The following is a 23,651-nucleotide window of genomic DNA, read 5'->3' on the forward strand; positions in this document are numbered from 1 at the left end:
ATGGACAGTGTTGTCTAGAGAGGCAATATTCTGAAATGATTTCAATGCAGTTTTATTTTAAACTATTTTATGAGGGGTTTTATAAGGACGTATAATGTTCTGATGGTTAATTACGGTTTCTAAACGATTATTATTAAAATATTATACGCAGGGTGATCCATTTAAAGCGCACCAATCGCTAATAACTTTTTAGGAAACCGGAAATCCGAAAAAAAACACTAATAAACTAGTATGTTTTTTATATGACCGCGTATGCAGTTATTCATAATGATTGATACATCATAATACTTTTTTTTTTTAAATAAAATGTAGTCATTCGCGAGATTCGAACTGGGGGATTCGAACTGGGGGAGATCTCCCATTTACAAAGCCACGCTCTTGACCACCTACACCAACATCTTGGCAAGATATTCCTACAGTAATTATAGGTCAAGAAGTCTTGTTTACAGGGTACATTAACATGATGTGTTGATTGCTTTTATTTGATGATAAAACAAATTTATCCTGATTCACCCATAACCATTACATCACACTACATATTTTAGAATCTTCAATTATTATTATTTTTTTACTTTGCGTCACAAAAAAACATTTTCCGCAGTCAGAGGACCTCCCAAAACGTGTATTTCTGGTGGAAAATTAATATTGAAAACCGATCACGAATAGATAAAATTGTAACTTTGATCTTAAATATCTCGACAAATATTAGGGATATCGAAACGGGGTCAACGTCATTTTTCACAATTTTTTGTTTAGTTTTCATAATCATTGCCAAAACCAGTGGTCCTTATGAAACTTTAATCGGGTTTTTGCCCGTAACTCCGCTAAAAATAATGATACAGCATCGGGGGTAAGAAAATTGAAAACTAGACAAAAAAAACATATAGTTTACTTCGTGAGTTTTTTCGAAATTCCGCTTTCCTAAAAAGTTATTAGCGATTGGTGCGTTTTAAATGGATCACCCTGTACATCTTTATAGCCTTTTTATGATTTAATATAAGTAAACATGGTGGCAGCGGTGGGAAGTATGATAAAGCTAAAAGTGGAAGCGATTAGTAATAAAGGCTAGTGTGGCCAACTATGTGTACCAAGCCAATGTTGGTTAGTGGCTAGCGAGTAGAAGTCCACGTATCTTTGCAAAGTTTCTGGTGCTTAGCAAAGATATACTCGTAGAACGTGGCACCAGCTAGCGTCACATTTCAGAGAGTCTAGAATTAGGTTTTTGAGTAGCTCAGACTAGTGTGGCAATCAGTGTATTCTGTTGGTATCTCAACGAATCCAGGAAACTGTCCTGAGTAGCGGAATGTCCGTACCAAGTTTTCTGGCTATGAAACCGTCCAACTACAGTGCATTTCTGCCCAGAGTCGTATCGTATATGTACTTTTTGGACCTTCAACGCCTTACACGACAGACCTTACATTTAACGAGTCATACACGTGTCCTTATATACTTGTATATGTCCTTAGAACACCCTTCATAAAATCGTTTTAATAAAACTGCATTACAAGCAAGTAAGTTCGATTTTTAAAAATAGCACACTTGAATATTACTACTTTTTTGATAAAATCATCGAACAATAACATTTATTATTGAATTCTTGTTAACTATTAAATTTAAAAGAAATTTGAAACCATGCTAGAGGTGGGGAAATTTTATAAAGGAGTGGGTAAGGCTATAAATTGGCAGATTTCTCTGCTGAAACATCGTACTGGACTGATCTGTTGTTAGGCGACTCCTAGCATCTTGTTGGATCTTTTTGAGAATGTTGTACCAACAGTAAAGAAGAGCAGATGAATACTTTATGTAAAATCAAAGATGCTGAAATGGAAGATGTGCCTCTAATTGATTTAGCTATCAAGGAAGGTTCACTAACTGAAGAAATCTGTAAGGTAGGCTTTACTCAAATTCATTTCTAATATTGCTGTTATTCATTTATCTATTTTAATCAGCTTATATGTCTGTTGCCTATAAATTTGCGTTATTATGCAGATTACAAATTTTGAAGTGATAAGTTCCAAGAATATTTCACATAATTATTACAATTATTATAAATTTTCGATTTTTATTTTAATTTTTATACATTACATTTCAAAAGGTAGTCAAAATCAGTTAACCTAATGCACGACTATATTTTGGATTTGATTTTTTACCTTCTCTTTTAATAATTTAAATATTATTAGACTTTTAAATATTGGTGACAAATTTTTGATTTTAATTTTTCACCTGATAAATATTGAGATCTCTTGACTAAAAAAATTGAAGGGTTTTTTTCTTTCAAATTGATCTGTATGATCTGTGATATGTCGTTCTTTCTGTTCGTGGAGTCTGGTGATTCAGTATTACACTTTGGGGCTTGCCTGATTAGATTAGATAGATAGTAGATGGGACGGGACCTATGCCCCAAGGCACCGCAGCCACAGAAGACTTATTATGCCAGTCCCTTCTTAGTTCTAGTAGGCGAACCCTCCCCTCCTAAAGAGGTCAAGGACTTTCCCTACTAGTTCTTTTTGCGCTACTATCTCCTTCGGCCTCAACGTTCCAAAGGTTTCATAGCGCAAACGTTCGATTGCAACGCAATCGAACAACAGGTGAGAGGCCGTTTCCTCCTCTTCCTGACATAATCTGCACAACGGCTCCGAGCTGATAAGCCCCACCTTGCGCAGATGCTTCTTGAACCTACCGTGCCCCGTGAATAGGCCTGTAATCAGAGTAATCTGATTTCTGCCCAAACACAGGGTCTCTTTGGATCTTTGCTTACACAGCCAAGGCATCAAGGTCTTGCTGTGTTTAACCCCAGGACATATCACCCAGTTCTTTTCGTACTCCTTCCAGATCCAATCTCTGAGAGCCGCGCGAACCGAACCCCTGGTGATCCCCAGGACAGGCTCTGGACCGATGAAAGGAGTGTTAGCCCCATTCCTGGCCAGATAATCAGCTTTTTCATTCCCTTCAATACCCACATGACCCGGCACCCATTCCAACCGAACTTTGTTGTGCCGCGCCAGTAGTTCTAGGGCCTTCCTGCATTCCCAGACCAGGGAAGAGGTGATTCTGAAGGATACGAGAGCCTTCAGTGCAGCCTGGCTGTCCGAAGTTCCGGAATCTTTTCGGGGCTTGCCTGAAGTGTCACTTAAATGTTTCGATTTTTCAGTTTTTGGAAACCCTTTTTTTAGTTTTATTCCTACGATTTTCTGTAAGAGTCAATTGTCTTGTACAGTTCTACCACTTTTATTGAAATAATTTTTACAGAAAAACGTCGGTTCAGTCCTCTTCAGGTACAGAGAACCCTTTGGTCCATTTTCAAGTATATGTATGTTATATATTTTTTTCTTTTTCTAAATTTGTTATTTTTTGGTTTTTCTGATCGCATTTATGTCCATCTATCAAACATACCTAACTATATATTTCTCTTATAAACCATTAAAACACAAACACAACCTAAACAAATACTTTGTTTAACCAAGACGAAACTATTTACTAAAAGTAAAGTAATCGCCTATTTTTTCAGGCGGTGCTTAACGTCCAACTACCAATTAGGTGACGTGCACGGAGGCGACTAGCAAACATACTTTACTATAAATTTCTTTTATTAACCATTAAATAAACTCCAAAGCCTAAGACCGGGAATCGAACCCAGTACCACAATACATATTAGCTTCGCAGGTCTCGACTCTAACCGCTCGGCTACCGTGGCGCCTATTAACTATTTACTATTTCTTGGCGAAATTTACCACGCTTTGAAGTTATTATTTATTACTAATAATCAAAGTCACAATTGATTATATCGTTGTGTTGTACAATCCATTAAAATTGTTTAAATTGAGTTTATTTTGTCACAATTATAAGGAAGAGGTAAGTGTAGGCATTCCTCCTAATGTACCAGTTCACTGAAATGTGCGTTATTACCACCCTGTTTAAAAAAATCGCTGAATTTTTCTATCGTAGCGCTCAGTTTATTGGGTACCCTGATTATCAGATGGTGGAATTCAATAAAATCTAAGTGGTTCACCAACATAATTTTGTGAAATTAGAGCTGGTTTCTTTTTTTTGTAGCAGCAGTACGAAGAAACGGAAATGAATACATTTTCGGGAAATAAGATGACTGTAGAGGACCTCGAGTCTTTAATTAAGGAAGCTCCTACAACAACTTCGGTACCACGAACTGGAGCAGACTGCAAGGTAGGCTTTACCCCCGATTTCAATTTGTGAAACAGCATATATGTTCATGGTCTCCTTATTTGCGTTATCATAATATATAACAAATTTTGACGCGAAACGCGCCTAGAACATTTAACATTATAGATATTCGATTATTATAGAAGTTGCACTTAATCGATTAGGTTTTACCATATTTTGCGATTTCCTTAAAAACGACTTTCATGACTTTAGTTGAACTTTGCAAACATAAAACTACAGTCTTTATTGGAAACGTTTTTTTAATTCAATTAGGTATACTTTCATACGAGGGGAAATCTATGCAGATTCTTTCTAATAAGATGTTAAGTATTACAACTCAAAAGTACGGAGTTTAAGAAAAAATTAGCTAATAAGTATTTTGAGAATAGAATTAAGAGCAAGTATAAAGTTTTCTCTAAGAGACTCGCAATACTCGCGAGAAATGGGAACATAGAGGTTTTTTTTTGCTCGTTTAGCATGAACAGAATTTATTGCACTTAGAATCCAGGGATGGGTCAACTTCTCTCTGCACAGGGTGTGCAAGGAGCAGAGGTAGAAACTTTGGGAGGTGATTCAGTAGCTCAAATGCAACAGAAAATATTCTCCTTCACTTTGGCCAGATTCTCAATAGTGTCCCAAGATATTTGCATTTTTAACTTTTCCGTCGATATTCGCGTTTTCCACCCATAAAAACGGTCTTAACTTTTCTGCCCTTTATCCTACAACAAATCTGCTTATTCCCAGTTTTCTGTATAACATAATTCAAAAACAAAATGGTTATTTCCTTTTTGTTCCTTATCTTTCTGTTCTGTGTTGAAAATTTTAACAAAAATCATCGAGAACAAATTTTTTAAACATTAAAGTAACAATTTCATTGTTTATAAGAAACGTTTTGAGGCTCCGGGTTATGCACATTTACAGGAAATTTAATGCTCTTTCATTTGGTAGAAGCAGATTTGTTGTAGGATAAAGGATAGAAAAGTTACGACCGTTTTTATGGGTGGAAAACGTGAATATCGACGAAAAAGTTAAAAATGCAAATATCTTGGACACTATTAAGAATCGGGCCATAGTGAATAGAATATTTTCTGTTGCATTTGAGCTGCTGAATCATCTCCTGAAGTTTCGACCTCTGCTACGTGTACACCCTGTATAGGATTGACTTTTTCTCTGTAAAACTGGTCGCGATCTACTCACTAAAATCTTTATATTTAATACATACAAACTTAATAAGCAATAGTGGCGGTAAAATCATCATAATATCTTATTAATTGAGAAGTAACTAAAGGAAAAATACAGATTATCTAATTTTATTTACTTTATTTTGCTGTCCTTTCATTAATGAGACGCCTGTGTCGGCTTGTTTATAACAAGGAATCATAATTATAACCCGACAAAGATGATAAAGAATCTTCTGTATACTTATCCTTTTCCTGTCGGCTTTGATCGACTAACAATCGAGACGTGATCGACTTGTTCGCCATTCCTAACTTAGATTCTTCAATTATTAGTAAAACTTTGAAATCTAATATAGATATAGATCATAGAAAAAATTAGGTTATATGATACTACTGCTAATTACACGAATTTCAGAAGAACATTATGATGTCATAGCATAAACATTTAAAATTATTATTACAAAAATGTCAATAGTATATTGTTTCAACCCCAAATTATATAATAAATGTATAATATAATAAATTCGAGGAATAGAATAACCCCTGTAATGAACATCAAAACTTATCATCAATTTCTACTCAATTTTTTTTATTATTCAGAGAACCCCTGGCGCCACAATATATATCTTGTTCTCAGGTCACTCAAACACATCCACCTCAAACAAAGAAACTCATTGTTTAACACAGAAGTTGTTACTAATAACCAAAGCCGTTCACATTTCATTGTATGTACCGTTGTATTAAACAATGAATAAAAAGTGGTTTTTAATTAAGATTACTGTTTATAATACTAATCAGAATCTAAAAGTAATCGTTTAATGTTGTTGAGTTATAAATAAGGTGATTGATTATAGCAAAATAATTTTTAGTGTCCCGAAAATACTATCTCTTAAGTAAGGGAAAGCCATAAAGATATGAAAAATGTGTTAGTTATGCTCAAAAAATAAAAAAATTCTGAACCAAATGGTGCCAACTGCCATAAATAAGCAATTCAAGCCTAAAAGGCGCCTAATTTGGTGAGATTATTCGTCAGTTGAAGTTATTTATTATTATTATTATTATTTATTTGCTTGAGACCGTGGTCTATACAAAGAGGTTTGTACATTATTATTATTAAAAAACTTAAATCAGACAGAGATACAAAGAAAAACAGCACACATAAAAAGAAGTACAAAATAAATAAAGCACTTAATAGCAAATAATTAAGAAAGAAATTATAATGAGCCTAGTAATTTGAAGTGGAAAAAGATTCTTAACGGAAATATAATATATTCTAGGTTCTAAATATAACTAAACAAAAATTATTATTTTTCTTTTATACAGGGTGTCTATATGGATAACGACTTTTTCTCGGAAACTAAGATAGCTAGAAAAAAACTAAAAAATACGTGTTCCCTTAGTTTTTTGTTAGGAATCCAAATTTACTTTGTAAATTTTTTTTGCATTAATATTACAGATCATGCCCGAAATGGCGTCCACCATTAGAGATGCATAGACATGCACTTTCCTGCCAATTGTCCCTTACTGCCAAAGAAATAGATTCGGCTTTAACCGAGTTACAGGTATCTATTATTCTCTGCTTTAGTTCATCTACAGATGCAATCCCGGCTTGATTCTGATGCACCTAGATTTAGAAATGCTTTTTGATAGCCCATCAAATTTCCTATCGAGATATCTCTTTACATGCCTGATGGTGTTATATCCATCACGGAGGCTATTCAGTGGCCACCTCTCTCACCGGATTTGACACCTATGGACTATTTCCTTTGGGGATACCTGAAAAACAAGTTGATTATTCATAACGTTTTTCTTTCTTTCCTTATTTCTGCTTATCGAAAAGCATTTCTAAATCTAGGTGCATCAGAATCAAGCCGGAATTGCATCTGTAGATGAACTAAAGCAGAGAATAATAGATACCTGTAACTCGGTTAAAGCCGAAACTATTTCTTTGGCAGTAAGGGGCAATTGGCAGGAAAGTGCATGTCTATGCATCTCTAATGGTGGACGCCATTTCGAGCATGATCTGTAATATTAATGAGGAGTAAAATTTATAATAAAATAGTACTTTTCTTCTTATTTAATCAAAAAACCGTTAAAATATTATTATTTTGACGTTTATAATAAGAATCATGTTTTCATTCATAACTTCTAAAATATCGCTCACAGAAAAAAACCGTTCAAGTAAATTTTTCTTTAAAAAAATAGAGGAATCTATTTCTGAAATAAAAACCGCACCTTTCCATTTGAAAAAATGAAGTTGGTGCCTGTATCTCGCTTCTGGAAGCACAGAAAAAAATTTACAAATTAAATTTGAATTTCTAACAAAAAACTAAGGGAACACGTATTTTTTAGTTTTTTTCTAGCTATCTTAGTTTCCGAGAAAAAGTCGTTATCCATATAGCTTGGGACACCCTGTATATATATTAATAAATGTGTGTGAATATTAACAGATGTGCTCCTTGTTAATCTAAAACTAAATTTCTCACTTTAAATGCCCCATCCACGAAATAATAAATATCGTTTAATTGCTTTAAACTCGATACTTGTAGCAAGCTCCACAAGAGGTTCGCTACAATTTTGGATATAATCCCGCAGAAATCTTTCTCTCAGGTTTGCCAACAAGGGACAACCTATAAAGAAGTGATTTAAGTCATCACTTTCACCTGAATTACATATCGGGCAACTTTTTGAGCTATCCAGCACATAACTAATCCCTTTGTGAAATAATCTTATTAATTTAATACAGGAAATTCGCAACTGACATATAATTCTTGTTTTGATGATAGAGCATTTAAAGTTGTTATAGGGCTCAACAAAGTCCAGAGAAGATATTTTCCTGTATAAAGAGTTATAGTTGGAATTCAATATCCGGACAACATCCTGTGAGAAAGACAGGTTGGTTAACTTAGAAACCAAATCCGTTTTCAGTTTCTTGAATTCATAGTTATTTTGGTTTTCCCATATATTCTGTTCTCCTATCACTATAAAAAGCTGTTTTACCTGAGAGGCCCAATTAAGTTCTACGGAATTATGAGGAAAATTAATCTACCAATTTGAAGTTGGCAATTCTTCTATCTTATCAGCGATATCTTCTCTGCCTTTACTAACAGCCAAACTAAGTGTCGCTATTTCCACCAGATATCCAAGCATCAAAGTGTACAAAAAATAATGATCTAGTGTTCAATACAGTCTTCGTATTGTTGCGACTATCTATCTATCTATCTCCGTGGCTCAGCAACCCTTAGTCCTGGCCTCCTCTATTAATTTATGGTATTCCTGACGGTTTTGTGCTGCCGCTCTCCAATTAGAAACCCCCAGTAGGCTTCTTGCATCGTTGGCTACTCAATTTTGCCATCTTAATTTGGGTTGCGACTAAGTGAGGACAAAAATTGTTGTAATTTTTGAACGTGCTGATTGTAATGAAGAAACGAATTTTATCGGTTATACAGTGGATTAACACGAAATTTAGTAAAAGTAAGTGAAATTTTGTGGGTAAAATTTTATTATAAATATTATTTTTATTAAAGAAATAATGTTACGCATAAAACAAAAAGCTGGTTATTTTTAATTTTTTTTTTTCTGCCGGCGCATCGACGTCTATGGCCATTAGCGCCCAAGCTGGTTATTAATATGTTTTTAATTTGATTGCGTCCTGGCGAGCTGCAAGCACAGTCCTGGTCTAAACGTTATTGTTCCCAGGAAGATGATTTTATTATCTATTAACTATCAACTCATTCTCCGTAATCTAAAGTTTAAACAACATTTTCCCCCGGTAATTCAAAATATTTTATTACTTTTAAAATACTTCGAACACACAAAACGGATCGTATTTTCTGGACAGAGAGGCCATAAAATGGATAATAATGGATAAATGCTTCTAATAAGAAGAGCATTTTGAATTTAATTACGTTAGACGTTCTCTAAATGCATCAGAATTGGCTGAGCATTTTACAAAATTATTCTTCTTCATAATTTATAAGATATCTATATTTTTAAAAAAATATATTAGTCCCAAATATTGACTTTATTTTTTTAGGAACGTTTAGGCATCTTATTCAAAATAAAAAGTGATAATAATTATAAAGATAAGTATTAATCAATTAGTTTACAAATAAAAGGATACATAGCTAATTGTTATTAATAAATGATTGTAATTGAAATGATTCCTTAACAATAGGCAGGGCCTCAAAACAAAAATATTTACTGAACAAAGTATTATTGGGCTGAACTCCCAAAATAGCTACAGCCTCGAAATATTAGTACGGTTAGATGCTGGGACGCAAAGGTTAGATCTATAGTGGTATTGGGTACGATCTTCGGTACCTACGAGGTGTGGCTATTAAATAACGAGACTATTGCTGTAAAACATTTTATTACAAATTTAAACATATTTAGTTATAATCACCATCAATATACACCCCTCCCCTATCCCTACAACGCTCCATGCGAATTTACCACTTGTTCGAAACAGTGCTGGAAGTCTTTTTCTCAGAGCTCCTGCATGACGCGTACCGCTTTTTCTTTCACAGCTTCAACGGACTGAAATCGTTTTTCCTTTTAATGCAGATTTGACTTTAGGGGAACAGATAAAAGTCACATGGGGGATCAGGTCAGGCGAATAAGGCGGTTGGCCTTAAAACTGGGATGTTGTACTTGGCTAGAAACGTCATCTTGATAGACAATACAGTGTGAACCGGCGCGTTGTCTTGATGGAGAACCCCGTGACTTGTTCTTCCACAAATCGGGTCGTTTTTTCCTTACTCCTCACGGTAGTAATGTTGATTAATTATAATTGATATTTTCATCCGTTTTGGACGTGGAATGGCGACCTGGGCGGTCATTTTCTCCGAAGTCTTCTCGGCCATCTTGGAAACGCTTGAACCACTCCAAAAACTTGCGCACATGATAAACATTCATCACCATTAACTTCTTTTAATAAAAGATCAAGTTTCAGTAGCGGTTTTACCAAGTATCATGTGAAATTTCACGACAAGGCGTTGCTCTACTACATGTGTAGTATCATGTTTTCGGCAAAACGAAACTAACACCTCCATTACACAAACGGACGGTTCCGGTCAGACAAATTTCGTGAGACGCTGCAATCGAAAGAGAAGACTTTACGCTGCACAACTGTCAGTCGTTAGGATTTGGCGCATGCATAGTTCTACTGTAGCAGCATCAGTCTTGTTATTTAATAGCCACACCTCGTAGATCTTGGATTTTTGTAATCCAGCTGCTAGATCTTAAATCTTCTCTTTCTAGCAGCTTCTTATAGCATATTGTTCCCGGTGATGGGTAGTGTTGTCTCTATAAAAGAGCTCAGAAGTGAACGAGACTTAAATTAACGGAGAGTTATACTCGTACATATGTCCTTATTTACTGTCCTTATGTACTTGTGTATGCCTTAAGGAAGAACCTTTATTAACAAAGTTTGTCTTTAGTATATCTAAGCACATATAAACTGCTTTTTGGGGCGAACCCGATAAGTAGTAGGTTATTTTAGATTTTACTGATTTTAGAAATAAACATCCTTAAATATTATAACTTTTTGATTAGATAAACGATAACATTTATTACTGAATTCTCGCTAATAAATTAGAAGGAAATTTGAGACCATGCTAGGAGGTGGGGAAAACGTTTAAGAGAGTGGGTAAAGGTATAAATTTGGCCTGTACTAAAGCGATTCGCAGTTTTCTCTGTTTAAACATCTTGCTGGACTGAAGATTAGGTGACTCTAGCATATTGTTACATTTCTTCTGAAAATTTTACCAACACAAAGAAGAGGAGATGTGTATGGTTTCAAAATTTGAAATTACAGAAACGGAAGACAATCCTTTCGTTGTCATAGATATCGAGGAAGCTCCTATAAAATCTACCGATCCGCCTACTACAGGAATGCGTAAGGTAGGCTATCCACTCTAATTCTATTCTAATATTGCTTTTTTTTAAATTTATTTATTTGCATCAGCTTATTTAATTGTTCCAAGGTTTATATTGCATTAATTATTGCAATTTTAACCGATAAAATTGCATTGATTGTATTTTTTGGGGTACTTTCGTTTACGGTTTGTTGAAAGAAAATTTTATTTGCATACAGATTTTTTAAAATTTTTATACATTACATTTCAAAAGGTTGTCAAAATCAGTTAACCTAATGCACGTCTATATTTTAGATTCAATTTTTTACCTTCTCTTTTAATAATTTAAATATTATTAGACTTTTAAATATTATGATGGTGACAAATTTTATATTTTAATTTTTCACCTGATAAATATTGCGATCTCTCGAGAAAAATTTATAGGGTTTTTCTTTCAAATTCTTCTGTATGATCTGAAGCCACACAGCGCTGGAGACGTTTCTTCAAACTCCTCATAGCAGTGCTCAAACTCCGATACTGGAATAGCCTTCAGCTGGTCGGTTACAGCCGTTTGAATGTTTTCGACTGTCCCAAAATGAGTTCCCTTGAGATGATTTTTCAACTTCGGGAAGAGAAAAAAAGTCATAAGGACACAAGTCAGGCGAATAAGGAGGCTGAGGAGCCACAGGAATGTTTTTAACTGGCCAATAACTCTGGTTTATTGAAATTGCTGTATGACAAGGAGCATTATCGTGATGCAATACCCACTTGTTCTTGGATGTTTGGTCTCACACGAATGACCCTTTTTCGAAGTTTTTCGAAAAACCTCTCGGTAAAAGTGTTGATTGACCGTTTAAACTTGAGGTAGAAACTCTTTGTGGACGATTCCGTGGATATCTAAAAAAACAAATCAGCATGCATTTGATCTTCGACTTCCCCATCCTTGCTTTTTTTGGGCCTTGCAGAGGTTGAAGTGTGCCACTCCATGCTCTGGCGCTTGGTTTCTGGGTCTTACTCAAACACCCAAGACTCGTCACCAGTAATGACACGTTCCAGAAAACGGGGGGAACTCATTTTGGGACAGTCGAAAACATTCAAACGGCTGTAACCGACCAGCTGAAGGCTATTCCAGTATCGGAGTTATAGCACTGCTATGTGGAGTTTGAAGAAACGTCTCCAACGCTGTGTAGCTTCAGAAAGAAGTTATTTTGAAGGTGACAATATAGAATCGTAATTCTTTTTGAATAAAAAAAATTTAAAAAATCAGTCTCATTACTTAATTTACAGACCTCGTAGGTCCTTCTTTCTGTTCCTGGAGTCTGTAGATTCAGTATTAAGCTTTGGGGGTAGATCAGCCCGCTGGAAGTGTCACTTAAATGTTTCGATTTTTCAGTTTTTGGGAACCTTTTTTTGTTTTATTCCTACGATTTTCTGTAAGAGTCAATTGTCTTGTACAGTTCTACCACTTTTATTGAAATAATTCTTACAGAAAAACGTCGGTTTAGTTCATTTCCGTTAGTGAGGAACGGTTGGACTACCCCTTAAACATTAAAGTAACAATTTCATTGTTATAAAAAACGGTTTGAGGCTTCTGTATTAAGCATATTTATAGGAAATTTAATGCTCTTTCGTTTGGAATAAGCAGATTTCTTGTAGGATAAAGGATGGAAAAGTTACGGCCGTTTTTATGGGTGGAAAACGCGAATATCGACGTAAAAGTTAAAAATGCAAATATCTTGGACACTATTGAGAATCAGGCCAAAGTGAATAGAATATTTTCTGTTGCATTTGAGCTGCTGAATCCACCTCCCGAAGTTTCGACCACTCCTCCATGTACACCCTGTATATTTATTAATTTCTTGTAAATTGTTACTTTTTTGTAATACCTATTTTCTCAGATCGGCTTTAAGTCCAAATTGCATGGACGTGGACGGAGGCGACCAGCAAAAATTTTCTGATACAAACCATTAAAATACAAACAATCTCCCAAACAAATACATTGTTTGACCTAGACGTAATTATTTATTACTACTGTACCAAATTTACCTCGCTTTTATATTTTTATTTGTCGCTAATAATTAAAATAGATCTCAATTCATTATATAGTTTGTATTAAACAATAAATAGAATTGTTTTTATTGTTTGCGTTATTTATCGGAATCATAAGGTCATTGTTTATGTTAATTTCTATTTATATAATAAGGTTCGTTGACGTCATATATTAACTTTACTACACATTACAATGATTACGAACATTTGATAAATATGTTTATTGTTGTAAACAACATTTCATTTATTATTTTTCTCAACATTGTTTAGCTTTTTTTTATTAAGGCACCAACTTTTTCTTTTTTCATAAAGGCTTATCACTTTTATATTTATTTATTTATAGCTACGATAATTGTGTTAAGGGAAAATCGTGTGTGTGATTCATATGTACAGTCGAGCCTCCCATAAAGGACACTCTCACTAGCGACCACCTCCATTTACGGGCAGTTTTTTGGATTTCCCCGTTTTACTCCTATACACTTTCTATATAAAAGAACCTCCGTCTAGTGGACACTCTACATAGCGACCGCGGACATTGATTTTGGGGAACGGATTATATGTTTCACCTCCCACCAACGACCAACTTATTATTAAAACTTCGTTTGACGCGGTGATAATAAGAATTATCCCCTCTCGAGTTTTTCTTTTTTTCTGGTTTTTCCTAAAGTTTTTCCTATATAAGCTCCATACATCTTGTACCATTTTAATCATTTTTCAATATAACTTTGGACGAACAAGATTATTTTTCCGATATGTCTCTCAAACGAAAGTGGTTAACTCTAGAAGAGAAAATAAATGTGTTGGAAGATTTTGCAAAAACCAAATCGAGCCATCGTCAACTTGCCGAAAGGTTTGTTCTATTTTTCTAATAATAGATGATAGTATGACGATAATTTCACTATAAATTATTATTGTGAAGAATAAATGTGATGATTATTATAAAAATTATTAATTAAGTCAATAATATGTAGTTTATTGATAAATGTTTTGGATAATTAAGAAAAACTTGATGCATATCATATAGCTGCAATAATTATGCAATTATGTACGTCTTTAAATCTATTAATAATAAACAATTTTTAAATAGATGTTTGGGGAAAAAAACCCATATTTTTTCATTATGAAACTTGCCTACCTCCTTCTAACGGCCACCTCCAAACAGCGGCCACTTTGCTTTACCCCGCCAGTGTCCGTTATTGAGAGGCTCGACTGTAATTATATTTTTGGAATAGCTGGTTTTGGAATTACTGTGGTGTGCCACCGACAGTTTGTTGTATAGCTAACAGGGCCATCATGACAGAGGTGTAATGCGGGTCAGTCTATTCTTTGCTTCCTTATTTTGGCAATATTTACATTGACCATTCTTTACTTTTTTTCCATCAGTGCAATGCATCCCCGCTATTAGAGGAAGAAAAGTTTCAATTAATATAGATGTTAAGCTAGAGCAGTCCCTGCTTCTGTGCATCTTTAATTTGAATTGCATTTTTTTGCATCGAAATTATATGAATGAATAGAAAAGATCTGCTGCGTCTGCTATTCTCAGCTCTCTAACTCACAAATTTTATTCTAACTTCGAACAATTGAGTCATGTGTAATTCTTACCACTTTAGAAGGAGTCTAACCACCATTACTCACAGGGTGCACCAATTCGTACATCCTGGACAAATATTTCCTGTAAAAGTTATAGATTAGATGTGAGCGCAATAACTGTACAAAGTTCAACTAAACTCGTAGAAGGCGTTTGCGAACAATTTCTAATATACGGGAGATACTTTTCGATAAATTGGACTTTTGTTCAGCTGAATTTCATCAACTGCATTGAAATGACCGGCTAACTGATTGAGGGAACTTTGAAAGATTTATTTTGGGTAATAGAGGGTTTTGGTATAAATAGCATTGGGAAGCGCTAAACTCTCGCTTGTTTGGAGGGCGCCAATAACCTCAGATGTTGTCGCGCCTTAAATAATTAAAAAAATGATAATAATAATAACAATTAGCGGTCTCAGGGCCTAATTTCGAACAAGTTTTGCGAATGTAAAGTAAAGTAAAGTAATCGCCTATTTTTTTCAGGCGCTGCTTAACGTCCAACTACCAAATTAGGTGTCGTGGACGGAGGCGACTAGCAAACGTACTTTACAGTAATTTTCTTTTATTAACCATTAAATAAAATCCAAGGCCTAAGACGGGGAATCGAACCCAGTACCACAATACATATTAGCTTTACAGGTCTCGCCTCTAACCGCTCGGCTACCGTGGCTCCTAAGTTTTGCGAATGATATCGCTATAATGTGTGCCGTCAGCCTTCAACAACCGTCGCTTAGTGGGATGTACTTTGTTGGTCGCATGGTGGCTCTAAGTAATTTAGTTTTCTTGTTCAAAAGCTCCACAGGTTATAGGTGGAGTGGAATCACCTCGAAGCCAAGTCTTCACCATGACTTCTCTATTGAGTTTGAAGACGTGGAATGTCCCTCAGTGCTGGCTGCCCAACGAGAGAGACCTTCAACTTTGAGCCAAATTTAGCTAGCAGACTAAAAATCCTAGACTAGCACGCTATAAATCTTACTCTAATCTAAAAAATTAGTCACTGCTGCCTTTATCTACTTTCTTGCATCAACACTACTTTTGGGCAAACTGTAAATCTCTATTCAAAATAATTGTGTAACCAATAGGTGTTAAACATTGTCAAACTAAATTCAGTTTACTAATTTTTAGGTTATGCGTTGGTTGATCAATATGAAACGTGTTACTGAACGGAAAGCTACTGATGGCATTGCTTCTATAAGGAATCTGTTCACCAAATTGATTCCAGCATGTAACATAGTTCTTATTTTGTTTTTTACCAAATCGGTAAGTACTACCTTAACATTAATATTAAAATAAATGACTCATCTCATTAGAGGATTTGATACACTTTGGGCATAAAGCGATAACAGAAGTTATGTAATTGGGGTATGAGTTTATGTCACGGGTTTATTCTAGCTATCAGCGAGTATTACTCTTACGGGACCCTTCGCTTGCCCGACAACATCTCTTCATCAACCTGCACACCTTGACATCACCATCGCCTAACACCCAGAATACCGGATATCTGACACCCTGCAACCATCTTCTACAACCCTAAAAATCAACCATCGCTGTCTGGTTACATTCTCTCTTTTGGACGTGCTCAATCCACCTTGAGCCATCTACTTAGCCATCACCAATGCTCTAACAACCTCAGTTCTAAGTTAGATCTTTAGATTTGCCATAAGACACCAATTCTCGCAGGTCCATACATTTTTTCTTAATATGTTAGTCTTCTAGATTTTCTTTTACTGTTCTCTTGATCATACCCAAGTTTCTGCCGCATAAGTCGTACAATTATTTGACTATTTTTTCTCATTAGAAGACTTTGCTTTTTAAAACTTGCTTGCGTAGCATCTAACATATTTCTGCAGTTTGCTTTGTCCTAATATCTTGTGCGATATCTTTTACGGTACTCAGGTATTTAAAATGGTCCTTGCCCTTAAAGACGTAACCATTGATACCTAAAGAGTTATGCCCATTCGTTTAGTTCGTTCGAATTTGATTCGTAGTTAGTCACACTTCCGAATTCGGCGGCTCTTAATCTCTTAGAAATGCGCTACTTAAATTATTTCGGTGTCTTCCAGCTATAAGGCTACAACTTCTGCATAGCCAATTATCTTTACTGAGTTCACCATTTGTACCAGAGGTTTTCTTTACACCTCATCTTCTATAATGCTGGATAACACAGGAAATAGTGGATCTCTATGATGTAATCTAAATTTAAATGTCGAAAGATCTATTTCCCTATAGTGGGATCTTAGTTGGTCTTGCTGCCATACCATTCATACTTGATTCTCCAGGAACAGAAATATTTGAAACCCTTCAAATCCATTAGGTTAGAACCTTTCATGCTGGCAGACGCTCGTTTGAATTCAATAAATATCTGGAAAAATCTGCATTAAAATTTATTGCATTTTTCTATGAATTTAGTTAACGATGCAGCATCGGATATGAACGAAATACATCCGTATCCCTTAAAAACTGTATTCTACGTAACTACTTGAACCCTGACCATTACTGCAAGCAAGTTGTCTTGGAATTGGCCCTCCCTTCAGTATTTTAGTAAATTTTAGTGAGTTCAGAGTATCTGATCACAAGCTACATAGGGCTCTTGACTTGTCCGCTGCATGTGGAAAAAGATTTTTTTTTTTTGAAATAATGATATATTCTCATAAAGGGGAAATGGTAACTCCATTATCTGTTCCGGGAGCATTATAGTTAGGTCTTGGTAACCGTCTCTGGATATCAAGAAGACAGATTGTGCGAGTCCTCCGTTAATCTCTTTGGAAAGATCTTGGTGTGCCGATGCGATTGCGTGCTCTTACAAAGTATTCACCTTTCAATGGGGATGCCGCGGAAATCTTCATCTAAAGTACAGATTTCTGAAGCCGTTGCTTTCCTTAAATGATTAGAAATTACCGAAACCGCGGTCAAAACACTATTTTAAAAATCTTTTATCCTTATTTTTTGAACGATGAATATTGATCGAAAATATTAATTTACAGAAAAAAATGGAGAAAAATAATCAACGTAGAACTGTTAAATGTATGCGAAAAAAACGTGTCAGCTATAAAAAGAAACGTTATGTGGTTAATCGCAATGTCCCGAGATTTGTAAGTATAGAAAAAGATTGAGATCATATCTTTGCAATTGCACCCAGGGTTAAAAAAAGAAAATGTCATTGGGAAGTTTCCCCAAAAATAAACCAAGAGATAAGGACTTACAACTCAGATTAAGGATAAGGACTTAGAACTTAGATTTAGGGACAAGAACTTAGGACTAGCCTTAGCCAATATCCTTTCCAAAGCCTTCCAAGATATTCTGAAGTAGAATTTTCCATATTAAAAGTAAACTGGATGGATATTGATTCAAATCCAGTTTCTACTCCATGGATATCCATGGAGAACAGGTTGATGGGAATAGCCAACACAAAGCCTCCATTGCCCTTATATTCTTCTCTATCAACGTTTATAAAGTCGGTCTGTCAGTCAACTCGAAAGAAGACAGGTATTAGCCGAAGTCTGCTATTTCCGTATCTTGGAAATGAAAATATATATTTTCTATTATTTTGTTTTTGTTTTTATAAATTACGTAATTTAAAAAAAAAATACGGTACAACTTTTACTAAGAACCAGCACAGATGGCGGTAATAAGTACGGTCTTTGCTATGAAGAGGTACTTTTAAGATGTCTTTAAAGATACGTAGAGTTTAATAAATAGACTAAAAATTTATAAAGTGAGAGTAAATAGTAAGGATGTTTAACAAATTTCCATTTGTTTTCCCCTTTAGAAGAAAAGCTCACATTTTAGCAAGGTTCATAAAACTGCTAGAAATCCACAACAGAGAGCAGCCATGCGTAGATGTAGGTTAAAGAGACAATTGAAGAATGCTCCGAATAAAAGAGCTAAGATGATATACAGAACCAAATTGATAAAACAAAAAGAATTCGGAAATGTTTGGTGTAAAAAGATGGAGGTGCTCAATGAGGTACCAGAAGAAGTAGAACAAGAAATGGAAAAGCATAAATCTGAGAAGAAAGCCAGTGGAGCTTCTGCCAACATCTCTCGTGGACCATTTGAACCTGATGTAGTAATTGGAGACAGTAATATGATGCAGAAAACCAAAAAGGTAATCATTTAATTCTGTATTTAATAGTTATTTTTATTTTTTTAAATTTATTTCGTTATTTACAATCTGTACATACATATATATTTTAATTTGCAAATACTTATATTTATTTATAGATATATAAAATACAGGCCAAACTAATAGGGCCCCCAACTGTACATGTTTTTATTCTTAGGGGACAATAGTCCCAGGATAATAAATTTATTTTCTATTCTCTTATATATACAATAAGTACATAGGAAGAATAAAAGATAAATGAATGCGTGAAGAGCAGGAGGAGAGAAACCACCCAGTGGTAGCACTCTCTACAGGATATAGTGATCTTTAGGTCTTCAGACTGCAAGGAAGTCGCGGGGCCAATGGCGTCTAAGCTGAGCATCGTCCAAGCAGTGTGTAAAGAAATTTCGCATTGTTTGTCATTTAAGTCTAACGAGTAAGGTGTGCGTCTATGAACAGCCCAAGATTTGCGGACTAGGCCTCCACAAGACGGAGGATTGCTTTTGAAGAGAGTGACTAACATGTTCTTGCGGTGAATGAGAAGGTGGCGCAACTAATCTCGAAGGCTACACGACCATCCTCCTCCCCACAAAATAGACAAAGAAGACTCTACCATCGTCCCTGCTTTACCACGACTACCACGAAACCTTTCCTCAACTCGTGAACTTGGAGACAGAACTCCAGCGGGCTGATTCACGATCCCGTGGTACCATTTCTTTGAGACTCTGTCTCCTATTTTAAGGCCTAGAATGGTCACTGGCCCAGCCATGGCCAGCTCATGACTTACGGTTTCTATAAAACCTCCTAGTGTCAGGCTTGGGCTTACTACACCATTCCAGGTGAGACGATTTTCTGTACGGCGTCCCCTATTAGTCGTCTCTGACGACAGGCAGGGGATACCGTGGGACTATTCTCGCCCGGCCCCACACGGAGAAGAAAGAAGGACAGGAATCCGCTGAAATGTAAACTTAGTTAAGAATCTTCCTTCTAGAAAGTCTCCAGGATACGACCTCATCACTTCTAAAATTCTCCGCCACCTACCTAATAATATTAAATATTTTTATTTAATTTAAATATAAATTTTGAATTCACTAAGTAAATTTTATAGAGACTGTTTTCAATGCAGACAAGCAAAATACAGAAAATACCAAAAATAACTGCCTTTCAGAAAGAGTTAAGTTACACGCTTAAACTTTTGAAGTTTGACTTACCATTACCTAAATAGTAAATTATTGCAATGGAGGAAAATAACAATAATTAAAGAAGTTAATTCAATTATAAGTTACGTCACTATAGTTAACAAAACAGTTCATTCTTCTAAACCAATTCTTAAGCTATTGCCAATATACCTCAGACTAGTGGGTTTGTATCGGGTGAAGGCAAAATTACTAACTTTTCTGGTCTAGAAGGGTTCATACCCAAAATAGTTGATACTCTTGTTGCCAGGTATGACCTTTAAGATCTCCGTCTATGTATCAATGAGCGTAGAATCTGCCTAGGATAGAAAATGGAGGCTACCTAAATCTGATGCTTTGTTACCCCATTAAGGTGAGATACCGCAATACCATCAGTTTTAGCATTTCTAAACCATCATGAATGTCTCCGTTTTGTCTCTTTAAATTTACCCGATTTCCTTGACTATTCACTATTTGATCTTTGGTTAAAAACCTTTCTTCGTGACAGTAATCGCGGGTTTAAGATTCTTATATACCAAAACTCCCCCTATTCAGCTCTTTTAATTTCTTTCTAGTCCAACATGACCAAATACCTGAAAAGCATTGTTTCTCTGAATAAGAAATGAGCCACCTATGACTCAATTTGGGAATCTAAACACTGCTATCCATTAACCAGCTCCAGTTTGTTAATGGTTGAGCGCACGACAGTCTGTCATAAACGGAAATACCTAAGTTCGGATAGAACTAGTGCCTTAAATATTTTCTCCTGCTAGAATCCTTCGAGTGCTGCACTACAGAACACTGTCCAGGTTATGGGATAGAGAACAATCGCTGGAGGATGATAGTGCAACGAGAAGACTCAGATGTAGATATGCAGTTAAATAACAATCATAATAAATCAAATTAACGATAATAAATAATTAAAAATAATTCGAAGATGCTATTCACTCAGTAGAATTGATGAAATTGCCAGCAACACTTCTAAACTACTCAAAAGTTGCTAAGGAATTTATAAATAACATCAAATATAATTACCTTGCACAATGTTTTGATGTTTATCTCGTTATTTTGGCATCAATATTTGTTTATATTAAGGAATTAATGCACTTGTTAGTCGTACAAAGGTTAATTCATTTTGATGAACCACAAAAACAAACATTGCTAATTTTGTCCTTTAAAATGATTCAGTATTCTAATGCATTTGAAAGTGAATTAACTTTTTTTCTCTTCTCAATTTTAATTTTTTATCATGGAAAGAAGACCTCTAAGTGATGAAAGGGCAGATTTAATTGTCCAGTTTCATTTACAAGGGCCTTTCTCAGCTTGAAATTGCTAATGCTTTGAACATTGCGCCAAGTGTTGTTTGCCGAGCATTGCAAAGATACCGCGAGTTTTGAACTGCACAAAGACGCCATGGCGGTGGGAATTTTCGAAGAACCACTGAAAGAGAAGACCGCCTAGTGAGGATGAATGCCCGCAGAAACCCTTTTTTGACCGCCCGACAGTTACAAAATCGTCTTTTTGAATCCTCTGGGACTCAAGTATCTGATCAAATCGATTAGAAATCGATTGAGAGAGGTTGGTTTGCGTTCGTATCGCCCAGTTAGAAGGCCCTCTTTGGATACTCGGCACAGAAGAGCAAGATTAGAATGGGTAAATTCTAGGTTGAGGGAGAACCAAAACTGGGAATTCGTATTGTTTAGTGACGAGTCAAGATTCTGTTTATCGAGTGATAGCAGACGTTTGCGAGTTTGGAGAAGGTCAAACACTCGTTTTGAGCCACAATTCATCCAACCGGTAACAGCACACCGCGGTGGCGGTGTCATGGAGTGAGGTGGAATTACTCTCAACAATCGTACTGAACTACACATCATTCAGGGCACTTTAAATGGGTTCAGATACAGAGATGACATTATTCGGGGGTTTGTCTCAGACTTCCGAGACAATATTGGGCCACAATTTGTTTTTCTCGACGACAATGCCCGCCCTCACCGCGCCAGATGAGTTCTTGAAGAAATTCGTCGTCTCGGCATTGCCCACTTACCACTGCCAGCACTATCACCAGACCTAAACCCAATAGAGCACATTTGGGACAATTTACAGAGACGACTAAATAACCATCAGCCCCAACCCAGGAACACCGGAGAGCTTGCTAACGTTTTAACGTTACTATGGGAAGAAATTCCGCAAGAAGAAATAGCTGCCGTTATTTTGAGTATGGCAAACCGTTGTTCAGCTGTTCAGAGAGTAAGAGGAGGCTACACCAGGTACTGAAAAACTATTAATTGGATTAACAAAATAAAAATTGTGGAAAAACCAGTGGAAATGTTTTCCACAATTTGTTAGGCGACACTCACGGCTTTTGTTAAATCCTGTTTTATCTTTGTTTTTAAAAATTTTATTTGTTAAAGATAATGTGATATTAAAAGACAAATGAAGCAACTTTGATTTAAAAAAATATATAACTCTTTCTGCCTTTTTTGATCTTTTTATTGCAATTCCTTAGCAACTTTTGAGTAGTTTATTTCGCTTAGTTGAGAACTGCATTCACGTTAGTGCATGCGCCACAGTCCCAAACAAAAAATTAATACAATTTTTCAAAATCAAAATTTGTTTCTAAATATGAGAAAGTATAATTAGAGAAAGTTGTATAATAATTTCTCTATTCTCTTTTGTGTTTACAGAATGCTACTCCATCGATTTGGACCACCGAATAGCCTTTTTATGAAAATATTTAATCACGTTCTGAAAATATGTTGCCGCAAATAGCCCATATAAATATTCTTTAAGTTTGCTAATTTTTAATTTTTACATCAAATGAAAAGTATTTTCCAATTAACAATATACCTAAACCCATATCTAAATTAGGACCATAATTTTACGTTAAGCGATCGCCTAACAAACTTCCTAACTTGAGACAGCTGATATCGTTATTCCATAGCTTGGGGCTTTCCATTTTATTTCTTATGTTAGATTTAAAGTAGTGCTCGAAGCATCTAATTATATCCTAGGATATATCTTTGTTTTCAGACCAATGCCCACTGATAATTTATTTCGCTATAATTCACAATTTAAACTCATTTAAGGGGGAAAAAAGGTTACCAGTGAAGGTTTAGGTACGTTACTGAATTTTGAATATTCAATTAACTTTAGCTTTAGAAGTGTAATAATTGAGTAAAATAAAGTAAAATTTCAGTTCAATTGCTAACAAATACTTTTCATTTGTTTCATTTGTATGATATGATTACGATTCCTTCCATAACTGGTATGGTAGGCTACTTTAATTAGTTGCTATTATTATACAGGGTGTTCAGCATAAGACTACGGTAACTTCGGGAGGCGATTCTGGGCATCATTTGCAACAAAAAATTCCATATAAACTATGGCTCGATTCGGCTCCGTTTTGTAGATATTTTTAATTTTATGTTTTTTCAAGGTACTACTACTTTTTAGCAAACAGTTGTCTATATTTCTCAAAATATTATAGCTGCAGCAATTTCAATTAGCTCATTAGAAAGAAGGT

The 23,651-nt window shown here is 35.4% G+C and overlaps 1 protein-coding gene across 3 annotated transcripts; it reads left to right on the forward strand.

The window, feature by feature from the left end:
* Positions 1-1,725: 1,725 nt before the first annotated feature.
* LOC141461740 (uncharacterized) lies at positions 1,726-23,651 on the forward strand. Of its 3 annotated transcripts, XM_074143019.1 has the most exons (6): positions 1,726-1,889; positions 4,054-4,179; positions 15,974-16,108; positions 17,833-17,940; positions 18,618-18,956; positions 22,813-23,651. In XM_074143019.1, the coding sequence occupies exons 1-6, from the start codon at positions 1,791-1,793 to the stop codon at positions 22,843-22,845; spliced, it is 840 nt and encodes a 279-aa protein (XP_073999120.1). In that variant the 5' UTR covers positions 1,726-1,790; the 3' UTR covers positions 22,846-23,651. The 3 variants fall into 3 exon arrangements, with proteins under 3 accessions (XP_073999120.1, XP_073999122.1, XP_073999121.1); XM_074143021.1 differs by lacking the exon at positions 17,833-17,940 and having other exon boundaries at positions 1,729-1,889; positions 22,813-23,648; XM_074143020.1 differs by lacking the exons at positions 1,726-1,889; positions 4,054-4,179 and adding an exon at positions 11,041-11,258 and having other exon boundaries at positions 22,813-23,643.

This window comes from Rhodnius prolixus, unplaced genomic scaffold, assembly GCF_049639745.1.
Source record: "Rhodnius prolixus isolate KJV_2025 unplaced genomic scaffold, Rpr scaffold_12, whole genome shotgun sequence".
Classification (NCBI taxonomy): domain Eukaryota; kingdom Metazoa; phylum Arthropoda; class Insecta; order Hemiptera; family Reduviidae; genus Rhodnius; species Rhodnius prolixus.

What these genes read in the sequence shown, in the direction of transcription:
- LOC141461740 (XM_074143019.1), top strand. Translation starts at nt 1,791, where the DNA reads ATGAATACTTTATGTAAAATCAAAGATGCTGAAATGGAAGATGTGCCT. An exon ending in TAACTGAAGAAATCTGTAAG is followed by an intron (nt 1,890 to 4,053) that starts GTAGGCTTTACT and finishes TTTTTTTTGTAG; the next exon opens with CAGCAGTACGAAGAAACGGA. An exon ending in TTTTGTTTTTTACCAAATCG is followed by an intron (nt 16,109 to 17,832) that starts GTAAGTACTACC and finishes ATTAATTTACAG; the next exon opens with AAAAAAATGGAGAAAAATAA.